At 38.6% G+C, this 20,193-nt stretch overlaps 1 protein-coding gene across 5 annotated transcripts in view; it reads left to right on the plus strand.

Moving 5' to 3' along the window:
- The window catches only part of mymx (myomixer), a 31,329-nt gene that overhangs the window by 688 nt on the left and 10,448 nt on the right, over positions 1-20,193 (plus strand). For 2 of the 5 annotated variants that reach the window (XM_088421444.1, XM_088421446.1), the window contains exons 2-24: positions 354-443; positions 2,364-2,480; positions 5,985-6,131; positions 6,338-6,529; positions 7,262-7,345; positions 7,548-7,666; positions 7,752-7,866; positions 7,939-8,010; positions 8,106-8,221; positions 8,872-9,034; positions 12,155-12,279; positions 12,375-12,471; positions 12,885-13,034; positions 13,153-13,302; positions 13,676-13,932; positions 15,153-15,288; positions 16,403-16,588; positions 16,914-17,066; positions 17,752-17,969; positions 18,270-18,450; positions 18,526-18,678; positions 18,805-19,146; positions 19,296-19,406. In XM_088421444.1, the coding sequence (XP_088277570.1) occupies positions 354-443; positions 2,364-2,480; positions 5,985-6,131; positions 6,338-6,529; positions 7,262-7,345; positions 7,548-7,666; positions 7,752-7,866; positions 7,939-8,010; positions 8,106-8,221; positions 8,872-9,034; positions 12,155-12,279; positions 12,375-12,471; positions 12,885-13,034; positions 13,153-13,302; positions 13,676-13,932; positions 15,153-15,288; positions 16,403-16,588; positions 16,914-17,066; positions 17,752-17,969; positions 18,270-18,450; positions 18,526-18,678; positions 18,805-19,146; positions 19,296-19,406 (3,474 nt within the window). Of the gene's footprint in view, positions 1-353; positions 444-855; positions 982-2,363; positions 2,481-5,984; positions 6,132-6,337; positions 6,530-7,261; positions 7,346-7,547; positions 7,667-7,751; positions 7,867-7,938; positions 8,011-8,105; positions 8,222-8,871; positions 9,035-12,154; positions 12,280-12,374; positions 12,472-12,884; positions 13,035-13,152; positions 13,303-13,675; positions 13,933-15,152; positions 15,289-16,402; positions 16,589-16,913; positions 17,067-17,751; positions 17,970-18,269; positions 18,451-18,525; positions 18,679-18,804; positions 19,147-19,295; positions 19,407-20,193 lie in introns of all 5 variants that reach the window. The other 3 variants (XM_088421448.1, XM_088421445.1, XM_088421447.1) reach the window with 3 other exon arrangements.

The raw sequence follows: 20,193 nt of genomic DNA on the forward strand, positions 1-20,193 counted from the left end.
ATATATATATATATATATATATATATATATATATATATATATATATATATATATATATATATAATATATATATATATATATAATATATATGTATATATATATATGTATATATATATATATATATATATATATATGTATATATATATATATATATATATATATATATATATATATATATATGTATATATATATATATATATATGTGTGTGTGTGTGTGTGTGTGTGTCTATATATAAAAAATAATAAACAGTTTGATTTGAAGCAGATTTGTGCTAGTGATCATGCTTGCAAGCATGCTTACCTTAGCTGTTTCTTTATCCATACCGATATTATAAATTGTCTTCAAATTTTAGGTTTTTGTGAAAACAAACAATGATGAGCAATATAAAGTGATGGAGGGGAAAACCAGATCAAAACTAAATGGACAGAAGCCGAGCCAACAGGTAAGAAGCATTCATGAATTTGACTGCTAAATGAGCTAGTGCTATGTTTTTCATGAGAATATTTATTTTAAAATAGATATTTGTTCTTTATGCTTCAACTGCTTTTTTGGTATCTGTGACAGATCTTTATTGGAGGTGAATTCATAGTAATTACTGTATGCTATATTTGCCCCCACTGTTTCTTTATGTGACACATTTGTGGGTCAGTTAATACAAGGGCCCTATAGTATGCTCTTGTTTGGCTGTCACTAAAGGTAAAAAGTCATCAGTCAGCAGAATGACCCATCTCACTCTCCTGTATATAGTGTGTTGCATGGCATTGGGCAACGCGTATTGTTATGGTTGGCGAGGTCCATGTTGAAGTCATCTCTGTGTCCCTGTATGTGTGTGTGTGTGTGTGTGTGTGTGGGAGTGCGTGTGCGCATGTGTGTGGGGCTATGTTACAGCACACCCTTCAGAGGCAGTGCTCACTGGAAAACATGAGGTCAGGGAAGATGTTAACAAAAGAAAAGACATTGTAAAGTCCACATGGAGGCCGGTAATAATAACACACTAACACAGTGATGGCCTCCCTTGTCTTTTTAGGTCAGCTAATGACATAACTCATGTTCATTGCCTCTCATAACAATTACTCAACTAAACAACAATTTATCTATGTTCGTTCCAAATAACTCATGAGCAATTAAATTGGAAAGTGTAAAGTACAAAAAAACTTTAAAAAAGAAATAATAATTTAACAAAACAAAAATCTGACACTGAGCCTATGCCAATGGCAAACATTTGAGAATTTGCCAGTTCCCGTTCCCTTCAAGAAACTGGGTGTTTCCCGACCGGACACATGCTCTTCTAGTGGGAGCATCACATTGATTTATAAAATTTAATACAATGCTGGTATGAATGAGGTTTCTTTTATTTATTTATTTATTTATTGTATTAGTGAGGCTTGACTGTTTTTTTTCCCATGGTCTGGTTTTTAGAAATATGGGAATATATGTTGAAATCATTGTCACGGAAAATGTACTCAATCCTTTCTATGACATTTGTACAGGCGGCAATACTCAATGTCCCAGTAAACTATAACATACAATATGTCTTCAGACTTTACTTCTGCTGTGTGAAGTGGAATTGCATATCCACCACACCAGGTGGTGCAGTAGCACTCTCATAGATTTATCTTATGAAATTGCGGTGAATATATCCCTCAAAAGACACCAACTCATTGACAACATGTTCATTGTACCCATTAAAAATTGCTTAAAAAAAAAAAAAAAAAACAATGCACGATGTTTTATACCTTTATCCTGAGGTTAAAATATTTAAGATATTGATGCTCCTGTTTTGATGTTCCAGATCAAATTACATGTGTTGTTATTTAATAATTTAATATTTTTGGGGGGATAAAAGGGTTCACTTGGTCGAAAATGTTTCTAGTTTGAGTAAAGACACATTCATTTATTTCAGACACTTTGATGTATTATGAGGTTATTTCTCTCAATCTTAGACTAACATGTAACCTGTATAGACCCTGTAAAAAGTAAACATCTGTTGAAAGCTGATTAAAATTTTATTTTCTTTTGCTAATGTTTAAAAAGGATACAATTTCAGGTATAATTTTACTATTTGTGTCGATAATCATATTACTTATAGTCACAATGGTGACAAGGGTGTTTGTGCAGAATTTTTCTCTTTCCTAAGGAGGGATTTGCAAAAAAAGATAAAATTGCGAGACACTGTCATACTGTGTGTTTTCTATGGTGTGGATTGCCTTCCACCCAAACTTTGCTGGCTACATGTCAGCTAACTGCAGTCCTGAATGGATGGATAACTATTACAATCTTGACATTAATGCATCCTTAAGACTAGAAGAGGCATTTGCTAACTTCTAACTAGCATTTACTGTTCTCGTTTTCTGAATGGCAGGCGAAAGATGCTCACAAATTACAGCTTCATACACAGAATGAAGAGTCAACAGATGTTCACTCTAAGAGTGACTGCTATGCTCAAAGTGAATTTTTCTTCAACAAAGAAGTACTACAGGTAAATACAGTATATACTATTGTCTATTGTGGCACACTTTTCATGCATTTATAAAATCATGTTTCCCTCTTTAATCGTAAACAACCATTTTGAACTGTGTTTAACTACTGTTATAGTGCTTATAACGTGGCTTGTTATACGAGCTCCAGTAAATATGTCGTTTTGATGATGCTATAATGGCCAATAGACCAAAAAATAAATAAATAAATAAATAAAAAAGCAGGGGGAGGTTCAATAAGATGTGGTGTGGTAATTGGGTAAATAGTGTATGATATTCCTTTTTGCTTACACAATAGCAAGAACTTGTCACTTGAGCACATCAAGAAAGCATTTTTCATTTCTTTGGACAAATTCCAAATGCTTTGGCATAGCCAAGCAAATGATTATGCACAATGTTCAACTCTTACATCTTCAACTGCTTGTCATGTTTATCAAAATTTATTACGATGACATTCTGCTGAATTGTCTTACATGCCACAACGTATTACCATTAGTTCATCATATGACTTGACATGCAAAATGGCTGAACAAGTTGTCATATGTCAAGCATGTTTTTATACGTATCCATTACTTTTTTTCACCAGGTGAATCTTGACTTTTTCTCACAAAGTACAATGTGTGAAGTGCGTAGCTCAACCAACCATCAAGCTGTCTTCAGAAATAATTCACAGCAAGTGAAGATTGCTAAACTAAAACCTTACTAAAAATGAATTGGTCAAATTTACACAAAAAAAAGTACATTTGAAATTTAATTGATACTTATGTGTTCCACCAATCCTCTGGTTAAAACGACCTATAATGGTAATGTGTTCAGTCAATCTATTGCGATGGGCCTAACTAATTAAAAATAGTTATTTTAATCAAGACATTGGTAAATTTGGTCCCACCTCCAAAAAACAAAACCACACGGCACTCATAGATGGACAACCATTCACACCTACCTACAATTTGGGCGATTCAATTTACATATTACTGGAAAGATGGAGGAAACCAGAGTATGGGATTTGACTACTCGTTCATCATAAGTATGTAATGTTACAACCAAGCTCATACCAGTTTGTCTTAAATTGAATGAAATCTATTCATTTAAATTATATAAGATGAATTACAATTACATTATTATAATTAATTTAACTAAAATTATTATATCTGTTCTCTGTGACACACTACACGTGTCGACTGCCCAACAATTTGTAGTCCCATAATCAACCAAGATTGGCCAAATTCCAACCAAACTATTGGCGGATGATGTTATTGCTATTATATGTACAATTTTCCTCTTAAGAAAATTGTCCCATGTTGAGCTGGATACTTTTTTCTTTCTGTTATGTTTCTTTTCTGTTGGTTTTTTTTTTTTCTATAATAATGAAAGGAAGCACTGTAAGCCTCAAGGCAAATTAATTCACTTCACACTCTTTACTCTTTATTTGTGACTTGGAAGTCAATTGTATCATGTGCTGTACAGTATTTGACTGCAGTCAGTGTCATCCTGGAGAAATATTTTATTTTCAACGTTTATGAGCACAAACGTAAAACAAAGCAAAACTGTAATCAATTCTTATATTATGCCTAGAAGTGGAATCAGTAAAAATATGTACTGCTCCTCGTCTAAAGAGAGACGAAGAGGGGAAAGCGTCACAAGTGAAGCAATTATTTTGGGATGAGATCATTGTTTGGCTTCATCTCTTCACGCCTATGGCCCGCAAGGCTCTATGAGCTGCAGAACGGCTTGCGTTATCTCATCCTTATTCCATGCTGGTGGACGCGTGAGTTTGGCAGGAGGACATTTTGTCCAAGCACAAAACTGTTGATTTTTAGTAGTAAGATAGAACTACTGGATGAGGCAAGCCATGCAGTCGGGTAGCACACTATTTGTAGTAGAAAACTTTTATTCAGAGTTCTGGAGCTTAGAAAAAAAAAACTCTGATAATGTGCTGAAATACTCTTAAATAGTGAAATAGTCATAGATTTCTATACCTCAGGACATGTTAGGTACTTTATAAGGAGTTGATTGTAAAAGCTTATGTTTTTTTTTTTTAGGGTGAATGATTTTATAAGGGTTTAATGCTTGAGGCTAAAGCCATTCAGCATACGGAGAAACACACCATCTGTCTCGAAGGCTGATCTGCAAAACATCACAACTTTCACTAACTTTCACTTTTCCATGACAAAGTGTCGAGGCCTGTACTTTCACAGTTGTTTTCAGGGCCAAGCTTGAGCAGTTTAAAATGTGGTGAATGGTCAACATTTTACAGTGTGCAAAAACACACTTGAATTTGTGTTTTTACCTTCAATTGCTAAAATTAGGCTCTTAGGACTAAAAGGCTGTCTTGCTTAAAAGGCTTGCTTTCTAAATACATTCACCAAAGAATGACATTATCTGTGGCTCAGTCTTCAATGCAGTCACTGATTTTTCACATTAAAGAAGCAGTAATACAACCTAAACTGCTGAGATTAGCATCCTACTTTTTGGGGGTGGGGGGTTGACTAAGGCTCTACTGTACATTGGGACCAACAGGCCATTGTTGTGCAGAGTGGACAGGAAGAAACAAGGGAATCATAGACTTCCTGTATGAGGTCATTGGGAGCCATGACAGCCTTTGAGTGTGAGGCGATAGCAGCAGGCACATTTTGTCAAGCTCTTTTCCTTCTCTCTACACAGAAATACCTTGGATGCCTCAAGGGGCCCATAAACATGTTTCTCTGTGGCCAAATGACATCACACGTTTTGTTCTTGGGCAAAATGGTCGTTTGGTGAATATGTTGTGTGGTCTACATGTTTCATGCAGATGAGGAAGTGACTTTATGATATTTTTTTCTTTCATATTACTTCACTTTGGATTCCTTTGGACTCAATGTGTTGATGTTTTAAGGGCTTATTTGTGCATTGAACTATAATTGGATGTTTGATGAAGTACGTAAGAGTAGCTCTGTGGAAAATCAAAGCTTTTGCTGATTTATGTATGCTCCAACTAGACTCTTGTATAGGACTGGAAGTACTAGATCGTTAATTTATTGATTCAGTCATTGTACCGGGAAGTTTATAGTAGCTGGCAATAGACTGGCAGCTTTATAGCAAAGAAATGATAATTTTCCAGAAGATTTTGCCTTTCGTCACCTGCTTTTGTGTTGTCACTCTTTACATTGTTGGCCAGAACCATCAACTTGGCACAAAGCCTTATGCAATTGTGTCCTGGCAGTGGTCATGTGAAACGTCTGCTCTGCATAATATGACATTGAGAACAAAGTGTTTCTTGATGTGTCTGAAGCACTAAAAGCCAAGGCCGCTTTTCTTTCCTCATCAGCAGAACTAGCACTGTATTTACTTGCGCTCAGAAGTAACACATCTGATGTCATGCAACCAGGGGGCGTGCACTATCTGCAATCAAAATTTATAGTGTGATGGTGAAATATGTTTTTATATTATGTAAGAAGATTCCTGTGAATATGGAACTGTCACAAAACAGACGCGTGAACCTGACTAAAAGGCAACGGGTTTTGTAGGCTGAGACATGGAGCAAAAGCCAAGTACAAGACCTGAAGAATGACTCCAAAATTCAGGGCTGCCCCCTGCAGGACTGGGATGAAGCTTCTCAGATACTTCAGCGAGATCTTAAAGACTTTGACAACACCTTAATTCAACTCAACCAGGTAGCCACCTTTTCTGTTGCGCAGGAAATCTGAACATGTCACCTGTACAATAAAATGCTAAATTACATGTCTTGCAACTGTCACAGTTAATCAGACAAACATTTCTACTTTTTATCTGAGGAAAATGCTAGGAATTGTCAAAAATCTATAGCTTATCTGACTGTGCACATTTTTGATAACCAATGCCATTTTCTCCATTTCAAAAGACAGGTGATCAGCTGATCTGCAAGCTGAATCCCACTTCTGACCTTGTGAAAAATCAGCTCAGCCATCTGAAAGACCAGTGGAATATTCTGAAACAGACAGCTGCCACTCAAGCCAGGGTCTTGGGGGGCTCCAAAAACCTGCAGGAGTTTAACAAAAAAGTTGACAAGCTGGAGACATGGATTAAAGAAAAGGTGAAGTCCTAGAGCTTCGAGAAGTTTGAGCTGTAATTATGCCACATACTTGCACATGTACCACTTTAAATAACACTGGATTGGAAATAATCCGTCAAAAATTAATCAGCAAATATTACACTTCATGATGTTCACTTACCTGTAATGTACTTGTCTTAGACCCAAATTGAACATGAGTTATCATTCAAGTGCATTCTATCTGTCATCAACCAATTTCTCCTTTCTGATTTGATTCTATCAACCACGATAAGTCTTGGAATTATATTGCAATTACCCAAACGGAGGTTCTGAAAATAGCTGTGGTTACAGTAGCTCAAGTAAACAAAATGAACGGCACAAAAATAAAACCTGTAAATGAATATGGAATGAATGTTGTGTTTAAGCAGTAATATTTATGTGCATGTTGTAAGCATAAAATAACATACTGTTGAAAGGTGTAGGATATACTGCATTTATGGTCTGGATTTATTTACCGGTACTTATTAAGTTACTGCAAGGACAATGACAACGGAAAATATACCTGCATGAACAGAGTGGAGGATGTTACTTCTGAAGGTGAATTTTTATCACTTATTTACAGTAGTTGCACATCTACTCATGCTGGAGGCTATTTCTGTTTATGCCTTTGATGTCAGGTACGGCATATAGTGGTATTATTCTGGCGCCTCTACAAAATGGCTGCTTTCCCGACTAATGGAGACTATAAACGCTGACTTTTATGTGTGCCAACAGGAAGAGGAGCAGTCTCTTGTTAATGTCCTAGGTGCTAATGTTGACAAAATGCAGCTAACCAGAAGAATTTTAGATTTGAAACAGGTGAGCATAAGCAATAATCGAGAACATATAAAGAAAGCGTTACCAAAGTAACATTTGCCATCAAAGTTCATTGTAATACAAACGTTTTTTTACTTAGGCAATACCTGTTGTGTTTAGTGCTATTTGATGCATATTTCCCTTTTGTCAACATTTAAATAATACACTTGCTTTTTTTTTTTTTTACCCCCCACCCAAACTGTAGGATGAGCAGCTATACAGAACCCTGCATGAAGAAATCAATCACATGGCTCAAAAACTGGAGAAACAAGGAAAGTCAGATAGCAAAGGCATCTCTAACAGGAGGAAACATATCAATAAAATGTGAGTGACCCTCAAATTGAACCAATATTACTAAAGACATGCTAAATAATAGTATATTTTCTATTATCTTCTGCCGTGTGTACAGGTGGCTCAAAGTGCAGTCTCATTTGAAAAAACACCAGGACAATCTTCATCTTGCACTGGAAGTGTCCTCATTTTACCAGCAAGCTGACAACATATTATTTGCCATTGATAACATGGTAATCAAATTCATCATTATTATGTTTTTAATTGTGCAACACATGGCAGTGACATCACCGCTTTTATCTCAGATGAAAAGCATATTTGCCTCAAAAGGCCTCTTCGGAGACAGAGAAATCCGTGACATTGCATGTCAAATTATGGTAGGAAAGATTTTTACCCAAATAAAACGTAATATTTGCAAACCAGAAAGTGTTATACAGAAAGTGTCTCGACCTAACCTACATGTGTCTGCTAGATGTTGGATGTGAGTGTGTCTCAGTTGTCAAATCTCCACCCTGCCTTGGCTGCCGGTCTAACACAGAAGCAGAGTGAGGTCAGAGACTGCTGGATTTCTCTTCAAGAGGTCTTCAGGTACACACACCAAACACACACTACACACATTGTTTCATCAAAGGTCTTGCTGAGTTTGTCTGATGTCAATAAAGGCGTGGATACATTTTAAAGAAGGACCGCTCTCTCATTCGGTCTAGGATGAATTCATTTAAATCGGTATAATGTCCATGATCTCAATAGATGTTCTCAAGTGAAAAATAGAGCTAATTTCAAGGCAGACGGTGATGTAACAAGTTTATAGTACTATTTATAGGGTGCCAAATTAAAAGGAAAGACTGAATAAATTCATGTAGAACAACAAGCTGCTGGCTTCTACTTTCACCACATCTTAAACCGAGAGAACACCCATGGAGATTTTGGACCAACATTAGACAGTGCTCTTCACCATCATCTTCAAAACAGCAACCCAGGAAATAACTTTGGGAAGAATCATGATCATCCCTGCCCGACCATGAAAACTCTCGCAGGCTGACGGCTTGTCCTATGTGGGGACTATCTTCAGTTCCATAAATGACGTAACCGCTGTCGTTTAAGCCTCAGCTATTTAAATCCAAAAGACACAAACACTGGCAGAATATTCACGACCATAATTGGACTTTATTGCGGGTCTCGAAAGCACTGCTGTCAGCGCCACAGCTCCAGTATCTCTGGCTCTGCTTGTCCTGCAGGAGTGACCGGACAGCCCTCCCTCCCGCGGGCTCAACATTCACCAGGGAAGATGCTGACCCCTTGACACCAGCCCAGGAACTCCAATGGAGCATGGGAACTGAGACTCAAACGACCATGGGAAAGCATGGTACAAAATGGCAAAGTCATGTTGAAGAATATATGGTAAGCAGTGCAGGTATTACAATCGAGCATTACGAGCATTACGAGCATGACCACACTGTGGCTCTTAGCTAGTAAGGGAAATATGTCGGCGGTGCCAGCAACATCTGCGGCCACCGCATATAAAGTGTCAGATGGTTGGAAAAATGCCTTATTTATAGTGTAAGAAGGGTTTTCCTTAATAACAGTGTATCCGAGGTCAGATGTGAGCACTGATTCCACATTGACACCCAACAAGCATGTTTTTATTTCCACAAGCTGTCGATGAGTTGCACTGCATTGCCAGAATTCCCAGTTGTGAGCTGGTCCCAAAATGAATGAACTTTTTACATCCTCAAATACTTTGGTTAGCCCTTTGAAGCAACCGCAAGGAAGACCCGACTTTAGAATTTCACAAGGTTCTATGAAGAATGTCCCACCTTTGACTATGCAACCATGCTGTAGACTGAGCCAGAGTAAACACACTTTTACCGTCACCACAAAGTCAACTAGTTTACATAGCCTTTTACTTTATGACAGAATAATATCCTGCCTTAACCTCTTTAATAAAGTACAGCCATTGGTGTATTAATAGATGGCAGGTCAATCCAGGGTGTCTTAATCATGATCTGAAATTATATTCTGGCAGCCATGTAATAAAATTAGCGAGTATGAGAATGTTGCTAAATTGGACCAGGCTGGCCATAAACTTAAAACGACAAACTGTGACTAGCATAAGAAAATGTACTTGAGTGCCGATAATGCTGTGTAGTTTGTATAAAAACAATCAAATATATGTTTTCTGAATCACAAAAAGCAAATGGTTAAGCCCCCATCCCATTGATGGACGAACACTGCTGAGTGCACTGCTGAGTGTCAGCGAAGGTAAAGGTTTTACTGGATCTCCTCAAGGTGCATTCAAGGTTGCCAAAGTTTGCCGAAATCTTGCCAGAGGTCACTAAAACGTCCTCAGGGATTTCCAGATCACCTACAGGAAAAAAAATAACATTATAACTGTTGCTGAACGTGTCACGTTTTGGCAATCACTGGTAACATTTTGACGAATGCTGCCATTTGTCCCTCAGTGGAAGAGAGGCTTTATGTTTAGTTTATCTTGGTTTAATGTAGGTTCAGTGGGATAGGGGCTTTATGTTCAGTTTATCACTGAAGGGTGAACGTTGAAAAGTGTCCGGAAAGAAGGCGGCTCTTATGATCTCGTTAGACTTTGTTCAAGGTCGCCAACATTCACCAAAATGTTACTAGATGTTGCCAAACACTGCCAGAGGTTGCTAAATGTTTTTTTTTTTTTTTTTTTTTTTTTTTTATCCTGCTTGTGTTGCAAAGAAATTTCGAACATGAGCAGTACAAGCGAACCTCTGGCGACCTCTGTCAACATTTTGTTGACCTCTACTGATATTTCAGTAAACATTGGCAACCTTGGACGCACACTGACAAGATCAAAAAAGCTGCTACCTTGATGGACACTCAACATTTGCGCGCTATTGAGCAGGGGCTTTATAAACAGTTTATCTCAATTTATGTCCGATGATATGGGCTTTATGTTCATTTTATCTAAGTTTTTTTTTCTTTGTAATCATGTCCGGGTTTGATGAAGGTCTCCAACATTCTCTACATCGCCAGAGGTTGCCAAATTTTGTCTAATGTCTTCAGGACAGGTTACAAAAGATTGCCAAAAGGTTGCAAAGATTAGCGAACAGTTTTCACGTTTCAAAATTTTCTAGGGACCTCTGGCAACATATTTGCAGCCTCTGGCGGCATTTTGGCAAATGTTGGCAACCTTGAACGCATGTGATGAAAAGAGACACTACCTACGCAACCATTTGCCACTCAATGGGATAAATCCTTATTAAGTATTTTATTCAGGAATTACCTAGCGAATGAAAGAAAAAAAAATCCTTCTTTCGATCTAGTAGTTTTTCAGTCGATTTTTTTTTTCTGCACTTGTTTCTCGGTTTTGACTGGCACTTTGTGCGCAAGTGACAAGGTCTCTTTGGCCCAGTGGCCTGGGAATTGTGGCTGCCCTTGCATCCTAAGACGGCATTGAATTGAATCTTGAGAGTTTTCTTTCTGTGGGAGTATCACTCATTACTCTATAATAACAATTTAAGCTAAACCCAAAAGACCAAAAAGGCAGACAGCCAGGCACAACCACCAGTCAAAGAGTAAAAGTCATTTGTCACTTTTTTTTTGGAGTGTTTTACCTCAGGCGCCTGTGTGTACTTAACTGATTGCAGCTGGACATATTTGTGTGTGTTAGTAGAGCGACCCTGCTGTGCAAATAGTGATGATAGAATGCATTGTGCATAACTATACCTACTTATGAAAAGTTTTTTAGTTGCTTCATCTGGGTGCCTGCATTTTTAAGTCACTCTTAGTGGATAAAATGTGGATGCCAGTAGTACGGTCTCTTTACTGCTGGAGGTAAACACGAGCATCATTTGTTTCAATGTCTAAGTGTAGCCAAATGCGGGGCCTGCGGACCAGATGGACTCAGTGCTAAGTGATAGTTATTGGCTGACATCACTTCATAGGAAGACACTCAAAAGGGGATCAGTCAAAAACAGATGAGGTTCAACACTACAGTAGGGAGAAGTGTCTCGCGAAAAGATGGTTGGATGAGGCCTGAAAAGCATAATTCCACTTCAAAAGATCCACTTGCACTATCTGCCCTCGTCGCCTTCATAATCGTTGTATGCCGGGTACACTTGACATGTTTTTTATATTATGGAGGAGGGAGAACAGAAGCAAATGTGTAGGGAATAGATGTTGACTCCATTAATCCCACTTGTACTGGGATGTGATGTTTAAATCAGGGTTTGGATTCCTGACAGCTTTGAATGGCCATCGTGTTCAGTTTGTTTACCAAAGACGGTTATAGTTTGATTTTTGTGGTATTGGTTGTCATGCGAGAAACATTTTTTATCTTTGATCTTGTCCTACTTATTTTCACTGAGTTAAAAAAAAAATGCCGTTCTAATTAGCTTTGTGTCATTCATTTAAAATTGGGCAAAAGTCCATAATTTCTATTTCCATTCATTCCCATGAGCACTGAGCTCACCTCAAGTTTGCAGCATGTTGTCAATACTTCTTATCTTAGATTTGATGATTTATGTTTTCCACCAGGGTACATCTGAATGCTGTGGGAGTGCTAAGCAAAGCCAGGCACAGCAATGTGTGAACCACACCTCCTCACTCAAGGGAGACGGGCCTGATGATGTCATCCCCAGTCATCAGTCAAGGAGAGAAAGGTAATTTCAGCCGAGCTTCACTCCCTCTCTCTTATGTAATGAGAGGTCTTTATGTAAGTCATAATATGAATTGCATGTCTGTTTGTTCTTTCCAGCAGGAAGCCAAGAGGTGAGCCCAAGCGTGCCACTGCCCTGAGAGGCCACCCACAGCTTCATATTCAGCTTCAGAAGTTCACTGTGTCAGCTGACAAGGTATACCGACCTTTGCCATCAACACTAAAAATTGCTTTTTTTAAAAATCAACTTTCATTTTCAAACTATCACATTTTCCTGGAATGAATTTCTCAGTCAGCACTTTTGTACATGCCGGTTCTGAGATGTTTCTCTTGTGACAGGTTACAGAGAACATGTCATATTTCATAATGAGCAAATCTTCATGTGTTCACATGTAATGCTGCAGTGAAGCAAAATACTGTATGTCAAAGCTCATTTTCACCTATGCAATTTTTCTAGTTCAGGAACGGAAACGACACCTCATTCTGAGTAAAATAGCTGCATTGCCTGTTTCCAGGCTAACTCACAATGTTCTTGTTGTGTGAAAAACTCATCTTAATGGCTAACATTCCATCTCCACAACCAACCCGATCACTTTTCATTTTTTTTAGACTCTGTCCTGGCTGAAAGAAAATGTTTCAATGGCAGCACAAGTGTGCTCAATAGCCACTTTTGAGGGACTAGAAACAGCCAGGAGGTGCCAAGATGCAGTGCAACAAGAAATCCTCACCAACAAAGCCAGGATAGAGGTGGTCAAAAGAGTAAGCTACTGTTTCTTTCTTTAATCATACATGAACGTTGTGCAATGCATACATTGCATGAGTATGCAGAAGACAGCTTTTCTATACATTCAAATGATCTTAATGCTCCATTTTTTAGGAGGGCCGAGGGTTAGTCCATGCACAACACCCAGGCAGCACCAAGATTGAACAGTTCCTTGGCCAGCTGGAGATGCTATGGGAAGAACTGCAGAGGAGGCACCATAGGAATGCCGTGTTCTTGCAGGCCTCAGATGAACTGGACTTAAGGGTAACGTTCATTGCATAACTTCTGCCCTCAAGTCATGCAGAAATTATTTTTGAGAACTGGTTCAAAAGCGTGCGTGTGTGTATTTTCTTATTAAGATTTGGAGCACAACTTTTAAATTTCTGAAGAGCTCCTACAATATCCTTGAGTGAAAATGATTTCAAAATATCCTCCTGGGATCCAGCCTATTCCTTTGTGGTCACTGTGGTGTACATTTGTGTTTTGGTTTATCTTTTGACTTGTTTAAGCTAATCATTTTAGTCCTAGTGTGTTCACTTACTAATCTTTTCACGTTTTCATTGCGCTTACTGGGTAAAGCTCCCTACAAAGAAAAGCGCCTCTCTCACAAACTCTGATCCTCTTCTTTCCTGTAAAGGTTTTTAAAGTACTACAGGCACTTGGAACCCTGGAGACCTGGCTGGAGTCTGTGGAGCTTTCCACGAAAGAGTCTTTGCTAGCCTGTAACCCTGAGACAATGTCAAGTGCAGAGAGAGACAGCGGTCGGCTGGTGAAAGAAGTAGGCATTCGTGGATTGGAGCTCCGTGCTCTCAGACAGGAGGTAGAGCGACTCCATGGCCACAGTCACTCACAGGCACGTGGCTTGACATCACGTTTGGAAGAGGTGGACAGAAAGTAAGGCCAAAAGTCATTATTTTATTTATTCAAGTTAAACAATCATAGTGTACATTCCATAGGACTAAATGTTTCCTGGGACTACAATGGGGCTGGTGAACTCCATCAGGATTGGGATTGTCCCGGTTAAAACGGGACGTCTGGCCACCCGAGTGGCAGGGATGTCAAACTCATTTCTATCATGGGTCAAATTGTAGTTACAGTTTCAGCCAAAAGGCCATTATGACTGTGAAGTCCATTTGGCACACAATTGACCCTCACACATTTTCCTACTTTTGAAAAACTGTTCAAAAGGGGGATCGATAAATAAAATGCGTGTTGTTTCTGAAGAACTTGTAAAAGTTCAAGACAACTTGCAAATTTAGTATTCTAGCCGGAAACTCTAAATGGTAATTAGCATTTGGCGGGCCGGACCTGGCCCTGTGGCCTTGAGTTTGACACCTGTGCCCTAGTGTTACCACAATGTTATGCTTGCCTTTTCTAATTTCAAAATTTCACTTCCTGATATTTAAAATATTATTAAGGCAAACACGTACATACTACAGCATAACCACATTTTCTTTCTCAAAATGCTCTTCCATTTAAGTTTCAGTATTAGTCATTTCCGATTCACGGAGCAAATGCTGTCTAAACCATAATCCTGACTTCTACTTCCCCACCACACAATGAATGTTAGACTCACCTTTTCCATGCTTCTCACATTGGTTGACTTATAGCATGAAAGGTCGTTGCCATGGACACTCACTACAATGTGGGATTTAAATGTATTATTAGATGTACCTATACTCATAAAAACCAGACGGCCAAGAAGACCAAATTGACTAACGAAAACAAAGAGTGGTAAAGGTTTCCATTTAGGTTTTCAGAGGAGGTAATGAGCTGGGCCTGGAATAGGCAACTAAAGAAAACTCACAGTCGGGCTTGTCTCATTTATTACCATTGAACACGAGCGACTTCAAGTTCATTTAATGTGGAAAAATATCCTTTCAAACGGCTCCCTTTCCCAATCTCAAAAGTAAATTCCGCGCACATGTAGGTATAACCTTGTTCTGGTGTAGATATGTTTATGTGACAAATGACTACATCAAAACACAGTTCTTGCAAAATAAACTCAGAAAATACATGCAGTGTGTAAAATGTGGTTGTTGAAAAACGCTGGACTGGGAATGCAGGGGATGATTAAGGTGTGCCTGATTTTCCAGTGTTACAAATGTTTCCAGATACCAACATGTTCTAAGTGCCCTGACTCAGCAGAGCTCCAAGCTACAGGACACACACATGCTGACTGAGTTCTTGGATCGCATGGAGCTGGAGGAGAGTCAGGAGCTCGACCGTAGTCGATACTACTTAGTTCAGGTTAGACAATATTCAATATTGGGTGAATTTTGTATTCTGTTTTAGTCCTGCCTAATCTGTTGCCTTTGAAACATCTTGGGAAAGGTTTTGCACATTGTTGAGTATCACAAGTTTTGTTTGAAGATATAAGACAAAAATATGGCACACACACACAAGTAATATATATATATATATATATATATATATATATATATATATATATATATATATATATATATATATATATATATATATATATATATATATATATACACAGCAGCAACATTTTTTTTGTTGTTTTTTTTGTCACGGGTAAGCCACACTCTTTAACAGATTGAACATGCCTGCATGTTTAGTCCCAACATTATAATTAGAGAAAATTGATTGATGGATGGATATCTTCAACATATCACTAACAGAATACTGCACCGTTAAATAGCAGTTCAAACTCTAAATCAATACTTGAATAGCATCTTCTTCCATCTCTCATTGTTTAATTATTTTAGTGAACATTGCACATGCTATAGACAATCATGAATTTATAAATACATTCATATTTATACTTATTTATATCAAATTTATACTTCACAAACTTTTATCCAAGATCTTATTCAATTTAGACTTATTCAATTTTTTTTATATTTTTAATAATATATTTTAAAACTCTTTGAGCACAGCCATTGATTCACATTTTTTCAGTACTGCTTTAAACGGTAGTTGTTCCATAAACTGACACCTTGAACAGATTTGAACACATTTGCTTGACCATAGGCATTGCTTTTTCACATTTAAAAACAAAAAACAAAAACAAAACAGAAAAAACAAACAAAACTATATATATACACACACACACACACACACACACACTGTATATGGCTTATTCCATGCTTTTAGCACCACCTCTGGCGGTCTGGAGGGGCGAAATAGAACCTCTTGAGCAAAACTTTATGCCTTTCCACGAGTGGTGAATGGTATATACAGATGTGCTCATAAGTGTACACACCCTTGACCCTAGGGTGTGTACAACTTATGTGGGGCCTAAGGATTTGTAAACCTATGAGCATAACTGTACCTCAAGGGATTGTATGGTTCAAATTTATGAAGTACATAAAGTATCATCTATTTCTGTGTATAGAGTCTCCAAAGTAAGAGCTCATCCATCCCTGACTTGCTGGGACTTCAAAGCAGTGGTGAGGGTGAGCGGAGGATGGGTGACCTCGTGGAGGAACTGAAAGAATCTTTGGGGATGCAGAATGACACAGTGAGGGAAAGCGGATGGTCACAGAGTCATGAGCAGTCCATACAAGAGCTACTGAGCGAGGTGAGAGAAGTGCAAAAATTTATGTATTATTCGGTAGAAAGCTTTTCAAGTTATATGGTTTTCTGTCAAAACAGCTGGGCCAACAAATATAGCAGCATCTGGTTTGATTTGGTTGCTATGAATTTAAAAGGCCACAAATGAATATTTTTGGGTGTTTTCTTCTCAGTATTGTGATTTATGCAGTTCACATGTCAGGATAGCACATAAACATGCCTGACAGGACTCTACGTCACCTTAGAGCATTTGTATTATTTATATCACTGAAGAAAAATGCCTAAAAATTACACTTTTACAAGTGGCAATGATGACGTGTGTGTATCACTAGCAAGCCAGACTGTCTGTGTGTATGGAGGAGTGTCTCAGCTGCTGCAAAGAACTTAACCTGGACATCCTTGAGAAGGAGACTAACATGGCTGTCAATTGTGAGCCAGATCATTGTGACTTTGAGACGCTGCAGGAGCGGAACACCCAGCTTGAGGTAAGGCAACTACTGCAACAGTTATGTTCCAAATTCAGAATGGCTTGTGTGGGCCAGCATGAATTACTTTCGACTGATTGGCTTCACAATAGAGGCTTAATTTGATGCATATATTTCTGTCGTTCTCCTGCCAGACTTTGTCCCTTCTCAAAAAAACACCTCCAAATGCACTCAAAAGCTGTGTGTGTGTGTGTGTGTGTGTGTGTGTGTGTGTGTGTGTTTACAGGAGTGTGCATAATGGGTGTGTCACATCCAAAGGGCACGGAGTTAAAAGTGTGTGTTTGAAAGTACTAAATATCTATATGAGTCAGCAATCTGGACCTGATAGCATTGAAGCAGAAATGAGCTAATCCCACAAACTGAAATAAATGTACCGTCAAGAGACAGGAATCCTCTCTCGCTGTTCTCGAGGCTCACTCTTGCAGACGGACGCAATAAAGTATTAGTCCCAGAAAACCCTAAACACTATTAATTACAGTCTTGTCAAAAGGGGAAAAAAAGGTGGATACGATGGCTAGTTTGCTATTGCATGATCAAACATATGTTGGCCATATGTTTGCTGTTGAGTACATATAAAGCTATGGCAGTGAAGTCATGTGCAAAATTACAACTGGTACATGAGCATGCAACAGTGCCAAAAATGATGCTGTAATGCTCTTCTATTGTGTTTCTGTAATCCTCTCAGATTGACTATGAAGTCCTCACTGACAAAGTAAAGGAGATGGAGAGCCAGGCCTCTCATTTGAAGGAGCCCTTGCCAGAGAGATTGCATGTACTCTGGACCAAGATTCAGGCAACATTGCAGGTCTGGAAGGAGCTGGGGAAAAGTGTCATGGAGCTCAAATCGCGTCTGCAAGAATTCTTACAACTGCAAGATTTCTTCAGGCGCTACCTCGCAATAATGTAAGCAAGGAGGAGGAACATGACCCCTTTTCAGACCTGATGTCTTGGCATAATTCTGTTTGTGCAGACATCTGCAAAAAGTAAAAAATGGAAGGTTTTTATGCTCACATGCCCTGTTGATATGTGACATATGTGACATGAAGTTAGCACAAATTTCCTGGTCTTTGACAGTCAAGCTTATGTACCATATATGTTGTTCTCATTTTATGAATGACATTTGTCACAATTCCTGTTCCTTGTCTCTTGCAACATTTCTTACCTCACTTTACCTTCACCTCACCTTACCTCACTTCTGCATAGCTCATGGACAGAAGACACCCGATCATGCATTTTCTCAGAGACCTTGCAACTGAGGGAAGGTGGGCAGAGCCTACAGCCCACGGAGCTTGACATACAAATTGAGCAAAGGTTTGAGGAATTTGATGAGCTGGAGGCATCCGGGAAAAACATTTTTGACAAAGAACATCATCTCATGCAGATGGTGAGCTGGGCATATTTGAATTGATGTGATTATAATTTTTATCTTATCATTTCTACTGACGATAATGTGTTTCAGGTAGGAGAGCGCATGGAGGAACTGCGGAATATGCTTGGGTGGATTTCTGTACATTGGATCGCAAAGAAACAAGAGTGGACTCACAAGAAAGGTTCAAAGAAGTCCCCAGTAGATAACATCTACTCTGAGGCCACCTTGAGCTCCCCATCAGAGGTACATTTGCATTAATCACCTGAAATTAGTAACTTTTAAAATGAAGTTTGTTCAAAACATACAAAAGAGGGTCTTCACAGAACACATGGTTAAAAATCTTTATGACTTTTTGTTTTTTTTTAACAGAGTAGAGATTTGTATGAGTTCTGTCAGTCTCTGAATATCAACCCAGAAACAAGCAAACCCAAGGCTAGAGGCCAGAGCTCAGAAGAGTTTCCTGGACATGCTCAGCAGGCAGAAGAGCAGCAGTTGGAGGATGGCTACGAGGTCATGAAAAGTATCAGACGTCGGGATGGTGAGGCACCAGGATCTGAGTCTCCTACATCTTCTCTCATGGTCATTAAAGAGCCCAGCAGTCCATCTTTAGGGGGTATGGTCAACCTCATCCTCAGCTTTGGTAATACAGGGGACAGCCAGGTTCAGGTGGTCGACCGACCTGCAGAGGAGACTTCGGAACCGCTCCACAGGGTGAGTACACACATGTTCCTTTTTTTTTTTTCAAGATGATAAGTTGGATAACGACAGCATCTCTCTCTCTCCTTGGCTATGTGCTGTTTGTTCATTTCTCATTCTACTTTGGCCTTCATTTTTGCCTTTTTGCCCACTTTCTCCTTTAGCCTACTTTGCCTGCCTGTAAAAACTTTTGGAAGCGCTGCCAGGGGCTTTTGGAAAATACTTTGGGTAGTTTAAAGCGAAAGAAAAAGATTTATCGACAGAGTGTAAACGAGGTAAATTGCAGCATGTGAATTGACAACGCATGCTGTGCTTTCAAGTGAGGTGGAACTGCATGCTGTGTGTAGTTATATACTGGAGCTTAACCATATAAGGTACAGCTGCTCCTGCAGACTCCGTGTGTTGTGATCCATTTTTCAAGCCGAGACGTGTGACTCTGAGCTACAATATTGAAGTCGAAAAGTCGTAATGCTCGCAAAGCATTCTTATTTAACTCACACTACTTTCACATTCCAGTGTATTTAGTTCATGTGGCAGTTTAAAAAGTATGAAAATACACTTAGCATACTTGTTAACAGTAAGACATAAGAAGTCAGAAAGTCATAAATGCAAACAGCACCACGATAAATTCTGCTTTATTGATGCAATAGTATATTTGAGTGGTGGACAATAGAAGTGTGTTTTACCATGAAAGCATAAAATAGGGGTGCCGTGACGTCATTACTAATATGATCGAAATCAACAAGTCAGTGACAATGTCAACAATACAGTATATATTGTTTCCTAGTACAGTACTAAAGAAAAGGAATCACAGTTGAAGAAAATCCTTTTCAAAGCCAGTGACATTGGATAGCTCATACATTGAAATTATACATAACTTAAAAATACAAGATGAGCAGAAAGGGACTGGCTCACTTGCTGTTGCATGAATGTATTCCCACTTTCAGAAAAAAAAACATCTTCTGCTACGTTTGCTTCATGGCAACTACACTGCAACATAATACAGTAAATTCACAAACAACATTTAACAGCATTGCATACACACAACTACAGAATGTCAAC

This window comes from Hippichthys cyanospilos, chromosome 8 (genome assembly GCF_059441005.1).
Source record: "Hippichthys cyanospilos isolate Australia breed blue-spotted pipefish chromosome 8, RoL_Hcya_1.0, whole genome shotgun sequence".
NCBI classification, from domain to species: Eukaryota; Metazoa; Chordata; class Actinopteri; order Syngnathiformes; family Syngnathidae; genus Hippichthys; species Hippichthys cyanospilos.